The sequence below is a fragment of the Gastrolobium bilobum genome, unplaced genomic scaffold, assembly GCF_033153095.1.
Source record: "Gastrolobium bilobum isolate Gb01-03AN ecotype WA unplaced genomic scaffold, APGP_CSIRO_Gbil_v1 utg3177, whole genome shotgun sequence".
NCBI lineage: Eukaryota > Viridiplantae > Streptophyta > Magnoliopsida > Fabales > Fabaceae > Gastrolobium > Gastrolobium bilobum.
The window spans coordinates 35,600-46,649 of NW_026898421.1; the positions used below are offsets into that span (position 1 = coordinate 35,600).

The 11,050-nt window shown below is 35.2% G+C and overlaps 1 protein-coding gene and 1 pseudogene across 1 annotated transcript; both read left to right on the forward strand.

The window, feature by feature from the left end:
* The first annotated feature begins 950 nt into the window (after nt 1-950).
* Nucleotides 951-4,560, forward strand: LOC133316152 (uncharacterized). The gene is made up of 4 exons (XM_061517873.1): nt 951-1,062; nt 2,982-3,446; nt 4,215-4,361; nt 4,445-4,560. The coding sequence occupies exons 1-4, from the start codon at nt 951-953 to the stop codon at nt 4,558-4,560; spliced, it is 840 nt and encodes a 279-aa protein (XP_061373857.1).
* A 226-nt stretch (nt 4,561-4,786) lies between these two features.
* Nucleotides 4,787-10,355, forward strand: LOC133316149 (uncharacterized; annotated as a pseudogene).
* The last annotated feature ends 695 nt before the right edge of the window (nt 10,356-11,050 follow it).

Below are 11,050 nucleotides of genomic sequence, written 5' to 3' on the forward strand. Positions count from 1 at the left end.
TATCCTTTAAAAGTATAGACACTTAATCCAAAAACAATATGTCTTAAAGTGTACATCGATACAAACAAAATAACTTATTTATTTAAAATTCTTTCAAAAACCTAATGTTTTTTTATGAAGGAAAGGCTCATCAAAACCAACCCAACTTTTTGTTTTACACCTGGACTGATACGCGTAAAATACTTTAGCACCTTGTGGATCGTTTCGTATTTATGTCTTTTCACCACAAGACCAAGAAATATGTATAGATGATTGGTAATTTTTTTATTTTTTTTGGTACTCAGATGATTGGTAATTAGATTCCTTATAAACTACTCTCTCTTTTTTTGAAAATTTTAGTACCATCCATTTTTTAGCCCTTTTTAAACATATCTAAAGGATACTTTTGTGGTTCTTCTTTTAACAATTATAATGGATATAAAATTTCATTTTTACTATAACAATTTATGGCAATATCTTTTTTATATGGTTCAGTTATTTTCTATTAGTTTTTTTTTCTATATTTTAATTAAATTATTTTTCATTTGATTTACTTTTCTACTTATTTTCTTCTTACGTGAGTAAATTACCTTTAATGAATTCCTTTTGTCTTCTCTTAAATAAATATCAATATAAATTTCATTCTCAAATATATTCCTTTATAATCTTATCATTTTATTTATGTTCTTAGAAGTAACTAATTTATTTATTCAAAAGCATCAATTATGTATCCCTGTTTATTATTTTTTTCTTCAATAATTTGACAGATGAAAACCTTTAAATTTTCAATGAATTTTTTTTATTTATATAAATTTTGGAATAAGATAGGTGAAACAAAATTTAAGACCAGGTCTTGTGCTTGTAATAAACTATAAAGGAATTTATTAGTTGGATTAGTTTTTTTCAATTATTTTTCACATGGAATTTCGTAATCAAAATTAGTTTCCATGAAATGTATTATTTACAGGCAAATGGCTATGGCAGTTCGAAATACAACAAATCCAGAAGAACTAGAGATAGTCATCCATAAAGTTGCCTCAGTTCAATTCAGAAGTCCTTCGTGTGATCTAGTACAGAATACAAGTACTTTCTTTCCTCTCCATCTTTGTTGCATTCACATAATCATTTACACATATGCAAAGCACACAAATATCACACTTTCACAGCTGAAGCCTGAAAAGGCCTAGTTCATGATCAACGTAACAGGACATATTACCAACCAATCATAATAGAATATTAATCCAATTACTTCATTGGTAATTTGGCCATCATTCTTATTGGGATTATTGATTTATATTTTTAAATATATATGTCTTTATGAATAAGAATAATTAACTGTGCTTATGATACGCTAGCTGCACATACTTGCTAATCTGCATTATCACGAGGCAAACACTGCCAGTAAATAATAAATAAAAAATGGGAATAACATCTGTCATTTTAAATAATATAAACTTATATCATTCTAGATTTTAACCGTGATTTCCGTCCATCAACGGTTATAATTTATTGGATTAAAATTAATATTTAATTAATAATAAATTTGGCCTATTAAGTTTGACCCAATAGATTATAACCGTTGATATACGAAAATCAACGATTACGATCTAAAATGATATAAGGTTATATCCTTTAAAAGGATATATGTTTTTCCCATAAAAAATATATAGAGGTGGCACATTAGTTAGGTGTGCTCGTTGTTTTACTAATCAAGTTTTAACTAATGCTAACACGCAAGAACATTAATTCTCGTAAATACCCCAACTAATGTGAAGGGCGCACTAAAAATTAACCCCCAAAAAAGGTATAAAAAAAAAAAACAGATGTAATAAGGACGAAAATTAACTTGAAATATCCTCACTGTATAAGTCAAAAGAAAAAAGAAGAACAAAACTCATGTAAAAACTTTCATTCTTCAATGAATAGGATATAGATGCTAAAAATATAGGATGTATTTTATTTTGATGTCTTATTTATTTTTTAATCCGGGGCATCGAATAACCGCTTATTGTAGAAAAAAACATTTGCAAACAATAAAAGTGATTATTGGATGGTAAGATTGAGACAATAGAAATATTAATAAAACAATTAGTTTATAATAAGTTCTGGTTTTTTGGTGAAAACTAATAAAATATTTGATATTTCATTTAATTAAGACTCTTTTGACAAAGTTTATGGTCGCAATTTTTTTATTTTTGGAGGGGAGGGGGATACGAAGTCATAAATTTTACTTTTATGCTGATTTTTTATAATTAAGGGAATTAAATCACAATTTATAATTACGGTAAGTTTCAGCACTATAACTAGTATTGACATAATCATACGTCAAATATTAAAAAAAATTAAAAAAATTGTCATTTGAAATTTGAATAATCACACTTTACAACCAAGCTTAACCTTATAGATGGACACTAAAATGGTTTTATATTTTTAACAAAAAATTTAATCAAACAGACTAGATCGAAAAACTACCTTACAAAATCTATTTCACTCTCTCAACTGGCTTTAATTTATCAGGGATTTTTCCATTTTTTTTTCTTTTAATATTAATTTTAAGGTAAGTTATATTTACAAACTTTTTATTTATAAACTCTTATAAACTCAACTATATATTTTCGAGAATACATTCCTAGCCGAGTCTATTCCCAAGAATACATAGTTGAATTTGTAAATAGGTTCGCTTTTTCTGCAGTTACAGTTACTGCAGATAAGTTATATGCAGTAAGCCCAATACGACGTCGTTTTGGGCGAAAATCATGGTGTTTTTGTAATTTTAATTTATTTCAAGGTTATAATAGTCTTTATATTTATAATTTTTTAAGATTTCAATACCAAAATAACGTCGTTTTGAGAATGAATACAAATAACTTATATACAGTAACTGCAGAAGCATTTTTTCTTTTGTAAATTAACAAAATATTTGTAAATATAATCTTTCTCTTAATTTTAAATCAGAAGCTGTAAACTATTTTTATTTACCTTTGCTTACTTCATGTAATTAGGGGATTACCTCAACAAATGCGTTCCTCTCTACAACCTTGCAATTAAAGGGGATTGGAAAGAAGCTAGAACCATATTAGTTGCAGATAGCAGGTTGGTTAATGCTGCAATCTCAAAGGGATGGGCAACACTACTTCATGTTGCAGCAGAAGCAAATCATTTGTACTTCATAGAGGAGCTTGTGAAACTGCTGAATGAAGATGACTTGGAAATACAAGACTACAAAGGCAACACTGCTTTCTGCTTTGCTGCTGCTGTTGGAAATGTAAGAATTGCTGAAGCTATGGTAAGAAAAAATAGGAGGTTGCCAACTATCAGGGGTGGAGAAGGAGTAACCCCACTTCACATGGCTGCTTTACAAGGACAAAGGGAAATGGCAATGTATCTGTACCCTTTAACCGTCCACATATTCAACGATGGAGATTGGAGTTTATTGTTCTTCCTTTGTATCAACACTGGTATATATGGTATGTATATATTGCCCCTGATACCCTCGTTCTTATAGCACGTGAATATTGAGATTTGCAATGTTGAAACCCTCATTTAGTATATTAATGAGAAAAATGTTGCAAAAATATAATATAAAATTATTGATTTTACCTTATGTTAGAGACTTATGATATAAAACTATATATTAAGGTGGCCTTTACCTAACAACTTGAGTTATTAGATGAGATAATTGCTTATTATGATATCAGTTAACACAAGGTATAACAAAAAATAAAAATAGATTTGTGTAAAGAGTTCTTCTGTAATAAGGTTTATTAGAGACATATAATAAAATCATTAAAATGTCATTCACTTAATAGTTTGAGTTGTTGGGATTCTTACCACATGTAAGAAGGCGAAACCTAGCACATGGGCAGAAAAATAATTGCGTATTACTTTTGTGTCTTTACATCTCAAATTTCTTAAGAATTACATAACTAAATAAAGGGATTTATGTTTCTAATTTGTAAGAGATAATTTTATCTTCTATATATACATAAAAGTGTGTGAGCCCATTTTTTTTTTCTCTCTTCTCCTCACATGACTCCACATGAGTCCTACATATTTTTTATATATATGTAGAAGATAAAATTATTTTCTACAACATAAGAAAATTAATGGTTAACATTTGACTAAGAACAACAAAAATTATAAATTGATAATTTGATGCATATAGGCAGGCAATTACTACTATTACGCTGGTATCAACATTTCCAAATCTAGCAACTCGTTTGGAAATTTTGCAGATTTGGCTTTAAAAATGTTACAAACCAATCCAATTCTAGCATTGGCTAGGAATGAGAACAATGAGACGGGCTTTCATGTTTTGGCTCGAAAGCCTTCAGCTTTTAATCGTCAAGGTCGAAGGTATCAAAATCAGCTCATGAACTCAAGTAAGTTAAGTCTCCGTAATCATTGTTGTTGAAGCTGTTGGGATCATCTGTGTCTTTTTACATATTAGTCCTATATATTTCAGACAAATTGAGGACACAACATTTTATATTTATTAGAGCATATAGAACAAGGGAATATATTCTTCATATTCTTGATAGTTCGAATCAGGTTATTGATTTCATGGTCACTAGTTTATAATCATATAAATTACCAACTTCTCAAATTATTTGTGATATATAGGTAAGAATCCAACTCTGGCCCTCCAACTTGTTAGGTGTCTCTGGGGAGCACTTCTTTCTCTTGATTGCACAGAGACACAAATGAAAAAAATCATAAGTGAACCATCTCAAGTAATATTAATTGCTGCAGAAGTTGGAAATTTTGAGATGTTAGCTGAGCTTGTTAGATCTTACCCTGATCTCACATGGGAAGTGGATACCAAAAATCGAAGCATCATTCACATTGCGGTTTTGCATCGCCATGCTGACATATTTAATCTAATACACGAGACAAGTTCAATCAGGAATTTTGTAGCAACATTTGAGGATGAAGATCTAAACAATTTACTTCATTGTGCTGCAAAATTAGCACCACCAAGCCAACTTAACCTAGTTTCAGGAGCAGCTTTTCAGATGATGCATGAGTTAAGATGGTATGAGGTATCTCTCCTTAACATCCATAGCTCATATATCTTTCTTTAATTTATGTTTAAAATTCAAGGCACAATAGTGGAGCCAGGAAATTTTATGAGAGGGGATGAATTGGAAGCAACTTAGGCAGGGTATTACAATAGTAGGTAATACATAGCCAGATATGAAACACTCTTTTAGATTTTTTCTTGGTACATGAAGAATGATAAGAATGAAAGCCAGCAAGAAAATTTTTTTAGCCCATGCATCAATTCTTGAAAAAAAAAATCAGCCAGTGATAGTGATAAGAACCTTGAGATGCACCATCCCAAAAACTAACTCAAAGAGTATAACAGAAGTTGCTGTCATTCGCAGCTTGATGATATATCAAATTGGGTCTATTATATAGACCAAGATTTACAATTGGTTACATCAGGAAATCAGCTAAACTTAAGGAACAGAAAGCATAAATCAAGGAAATCAGCTAAACTTAAGGAACAGAAAGCATAAATCAAGCTAATCTATTTACATCAGGAAATCAGCTAAAACTAAGGAACAGAAAGCATAAATCAAGCTAATCTATTTTAATATACAAGGTAACAAACCGTGATAGTTACAATCAGGATCCTAACAAATTAATGCTACTCTAATACTCCCCCTCAAGGTGGAGCATGGAGGGAGGAGATGCCCAACTTGGAAGTCAAAAAATCGAATTGTTTGGATCCAAGTGCTTTGGTCATAATATCTGCGGGTTGAGAACTAGTGGGGATATGTTGAGTAGAAATAGTCTTGCTGAGAAGATAGTCCCGAACAAAATGGCAATCTAACTCGATATGCTTGGTACGCTCATGGAACACTGGATTAGAAGCAATATGAATAGCAGACTGACTGTCACAAAACAGTTGCATAGGGGCTGCATGAGGAATATCAAGAGAGCTGAGAAAAGACTTTAACCAAATAAGCTCAGAAGTCGCAGCTGCCATGGCACGGTATTCAGCTTCAGCAGAGGAGCGGGATATTGTGTTTTGCTTCTTGGTTTTCCAAGAAATAGGAGAATGTCCAAGAGTAACAAAATAACCAGTGACTGATTTTCGAGTCAAGGGACAACTAGCCCAATCCGAATCACAATAGGCACGAAGAAGAAGATCACTGTCAGATCGAAGAAAGAGTCCTTGGCCAGGATTGGACTTAATGTACCGAAGAACACGAATAGCCGCATCGTAATGTATCTGCATAGGATGCTGCAAAAACTGAGAAAGTGTGTGAACTGCATAACTAAGTTCTGGTCGTGTAATCGTGAGATATACAAGACGGCCAACAATACGTCTATAACGTTTAGGATCATCAAACGGAGGTCCTTCAGCAAGAGCAAGCTTGTGATTGGGATCCATAGGATAAGCAACCGGTTTACAACTTTGAAGTCCACATTCCTTAAGAATATCCAAAGCAAATTTGCGTTGAGTAAGAAACAAACCGGTCTTGCTTCGAGCAAATTCAATGCCAAGAAAATACTTGAGGGGACCAAGATCTTTGATTTTAAACCAGGTTTGTAAATGAGCTTTGACACGGTCACAGAGAGAAGGATCACTACCTGCCAACAAAATATCATCTACATAGACAAGTATAGCAACATAATGGGAACCAGTCGAGTAAGTGAACAACGTATAATCAGCACGAGACTGAACAAAGCCGAAACTGAGGAGAGAACTACGAAGCTTAGCAAACCAATTTCGTGGGGATTGCTTGAGACCATAAAGTGAACGTTGAAGCTTACAGGCGTGACCAGACTTGGTTTGGGAGAAACCGGGAGGAAAACGCATAAAGACTTCTTCATCCAAATCGCCATGGAGAAAGGCATTTTGAACATCCAGCTGAAAAATGCTCCATTTTCGAGCTACAGCTACAGATAAAAATGTACGCACACTTGTCATTTTAGCCACCGGTGCAAAAGTCTCAGTGTAATCTTCTCCTTCGATCTGATTGTTCCCAGCAATAACCAGACGCGCTTTATAGCGTTCAATGGTTCCATCAGAATTGTACTTGATGCGGTACACCCACTTACATGGAATAGCTTTCTTACCAGAAGGGAGAGGTTGAATTTGCCAAGTATGATTGGCTTCCAATGCATCAATTTCGGCTTGCATGGCTTTCTGCCAATGAGGATATTGCATAGCCTCTTTAAATGATTTGGGTTCCAGGTTACTATCCACGGCGGCAAGAAAAATCTGATGGTGCGAAGAAAATAATGCATTAGAAACATAATGATCAATGGAATATTGAATACCTGAGTCGATTGGAGAAGTGGAGAGACGAGGAAAGGGTGTAGTCATTGTGTTGCATACATAATCCTTTAAATGAGATGGGGGACGTCTGGCACGCTGTTCACGAATATCTGCCACAGATGCAGTGTTGGGTTCTGTCAACGGAACCGGTGAACCAGGGACATCCGTGGATGAAGTAATAGAACCCGGAACTGGGGAGGATGAACTCCCCCTGTCATCAAGCTCCGCTGTGGGAGTATCAATAGCAGTAACAGGTGCCACATCATAATCGGTGAAGACAGCTTGTGGTGACGGTACATGGACAGAAGGTGCAGATGAAGTTGCAGCCAATGGAAAAATAGTTTCATGAAATAAAACATCACGAGAAACAAATATTTCATGAGTGGAGATATCCATGACCTTCCATCCTTTTTTGTTGAAAGGGTAGCCAACAAACACACACTTACGGGAGCGAGGAGCGAACTTGTCATGTGGTTTGGGTAAAACAGTAGTGTAACATAAACTCCCAAAGACCCGTAAGTGATCATACTTTGGTGGAGTGCCATGCAAAACTTCATAGGGACACTGACCACCAAGGAGTGGAGTCGGTGTCCTGTTGATGAGGTGAGCAGCGGTCAAGATGCATTCTCCCCAAAGAGATATAGGTAAGTGACCATCAAAACGCAAAGCACGAGCCACGTTGAGGATGTGACGATGACGACGTTCAACGCGTCCATTTTGCTGTGGGGTGTAAGTGCATGATAATTGATGATGAATACCGTAGGATGAGAGAGCCTCTTGGACTACAGATGACAAAAATTCAGTCCCATTATCACTCTGAATTCGCTTAACAGATGCATCATATTGGGTGCGAACCAAGTGGAGAAACCGAAGTAAACATGTGGAAGTTTCAGTTTTATTGCGCATCAAAAAAATCCAAACATGTCTACTAAAATCATCGACTACAGTTAAAAAATAGCGGGCACCAGTTGTAGATGCCATATGATATGGCCCCCATATATCACAGTGAAGTAAATCAAAAGGATGTAAACAACGTTTATTATTAATAGGAAAAGGACTTCGTGGTTGTTTGGCTTTACAACAAACGTCACAAGGAGCCAAATTGTTTGCATTGGAAATAAAAGGTAACAAAGATAAATAACGGGAAGATGGATGTCCTAGACGACGATGCCATAGTGCTGCAGAATCTGACGTACTGGCAACATGAGCAGAAGCTGATGATGCACACAATATATACACCCCTTCTCGTTCAACACCCGTTCCAATCGTCCTCTTCTGCTTTAGGTCCTGTATCAAACAAACAGAATTAACAAACAATGCCAAGCAAGACTGGCGCAGAAGCTGAGATACAGAAATCAAATTACAAGCCAACGAAGGGACATAAAGAACATTGGAGAGATGAAGAGAAGAGCCCAAAGTAATGCTGCCACATTGCGTAGCAATATCATGAACTCCATTCGGCAGTCCCACAGAACAAGGAGAAATAGAATGCACATTGGATAGATAGGAGAGTGTGCCCGTCATGTGTTGGGATGCACCACTGTCGATGATCCAAGATGGGTGTAAAATCTTACCCGTAAGTTTATCAACTGGAGGGGCAGAAGAGACAGCCAAGGACATGAGATGTTGTAGAACTTCTGGTGTAAAATCTGCCATGGAGATGGATGCTGATGACGGCTCAGAAGGAACCGAAGGCAGAGAAGTATGAGCAGCCCAATTTTCATAATTGGATTGTCCACGGAGGATGACCGTGGTGAGAACAGCACCAGGATTGTCGGATGGGTGCAGGTAAAAGGGTGACTTAGAATCAGAAACCTTGAAGGTTTTAGGTGCGGAAGTCATGATGAAAAAAAAAAAAAAATGAAGGCTTGTTGATCGTCAAGCTCTTGATACCATAACAGAAGTTGCTGTCATTCGCAGCTTGATGATATATCAAATTGGGTCTATTATATAGACCAAGATTTACAATTGGTTACATCAGGAAATCAGCTAAACTTAAGGAACAGAAAGCATAAATCAAGGAAATCAGCTAAACTTAAGGAACAGAAAGCATAAATCAAGCTAATCTATTTACATCAGGAAATCAGCTAAAACTAAGGAACAGAAAGCATAAATCAAGCTAATCTATTTTAATATACAAGGTAACAAACCGTGATAGTTACAATCAGGATCCTAACAAATTAATGCTACTCTAATAGAGTAGAAGTGTCTGAGGTAATGACGCTGGCATTACAGTGTTTGCCCGGGTCTAGTAAAAGACTAGTGCAAAGCCAACCCGCGAATTCTAAACTTATACTACACCACGTTTCTCTTAATTCTGAATGGGATCTAAGATAAAGGTTTATATGAACTCGAGGGGAGCGATCGTTCAACCCCTCCGTGGCTCCACCACTCTAGGTACCATTTCACATTGTTATGACTAGCTTTTATGTAAACATGAAATCACACACCTTTGATATTATAGGAGGTGAAGAAAATCATGCAACCTTCTTACATAGAGAAGAGAAATTGTAATGGCAAAACTCCTAGAGAATTATTCACTGAAGAGCATGAAGGATTACTGAATAAAGCAGAGTCATGGATGAAGAGCACAGCTAATTCTTGTATGGTTGTTTCAACACTCATTGCTACCGGAGTGTTCACTGCTGCATTCAGCATACCTGGTGGTGCTAATGATAAAACTGGCACTCCCAACTATTTGACAAAGTCAGCATTCTTAATATTTGCAATATCTGATGCGACTGCACTGATATCATCTTCAATGTCAATCCTAATTTTCTTGTCTATCCTTATTATCTCGCGCTATGCAGAGGATGATTTTTTCAAGTCACTGCCCTTGAAGCTAATATGTGGACTAATAACACTGTTCATCTCCATTGCAAGCATGATGATGGCATTTAGCAGTGCATTTTTCATAACATATTACCATGGTTTAAAATGGGTACCAAATTTCATTTCTGTACTTGCATTTGTACCAATCACTTCATTCACATTTCTCCTATTTCCATTATGGTCAGACATTGTCTACTCTGCCTACTTTTGTAGGTCTTTATTTCGGCCAAGTAAACACATTCTTTACTAGAATAATTAGACTAGAGGCCATGTAATAGAGGCAGACATAGAAAGCTGTACTATATTACTTGATAATGTAGCTACCTTCTTCAACTTTGAAGTCTTATTAGTTATTTCCCCGTAGTTTCAATTCGCTTAATTACATCATCAATTTGTTACTTCCGTCCATGTTCTGCTTGATAGATAACAAAAATAAATAAAATCTGTCACGTGTTCAAGGGTGAGAGGAAAAAAAAAAAAGTATAAGCTAGATATAGGTATTTGACACACGATGGAACACTATGGTAACGCAATATATGGCCAACAAATGAAGTGGGTACAAACAAAAGCCGGTAGGCTTTAAAAAAAGGTCAGGTCGACATTCTCAAAGTTAACCTTTTAAACATAAGTTAGAGAGACTATTTCTAGAGAGACTATTTGAACTATGTAGGATCAATACCAATGTGTTACAATTCTTGGTATAGAGCTACCAAGAATCACCCCAGAAAACCAACTAGCAGAAAGAGAAAACATAAAGAACAATACCAGAATTTATACTTGGTTCAGAAATTCTTTGTAAAAGAATTTCCTACATCCAAGTTGGCCAGTGAGGGTCAAACGCCCTCTAGCATGCACTAATATTCAGAATAGTAATATGTACAAATATGTTCAGCAATTTACATATACCAGCAGTTAACACAGCATATACTAAACATGTAAATCAGC

Excerpts from the sequence above, each read along its gene's own strand:
- LOC133316152 (XM_061517873.1), top strand. The coding sequence starts at position 951 with ATGGCTATGGCAGTTCGAAATACAACAAATCCAGAAGAACTAGAGATA. Across the intron at positions 3,447-4,214 it reads TATCAACACTGGTATATATG|ATTTGGCTTTAAAAATGTTA; the intron begins GTATGTATATAT and ends GAAATTTTGCAG. Across the intron at positions 4,362-4,444 it reads AAATCAGCTCATGAACTCAA|ACAAATTGAGGACACAACAT; the intron begins GTAAGTTAAGTC and ends TATATATTTCAG.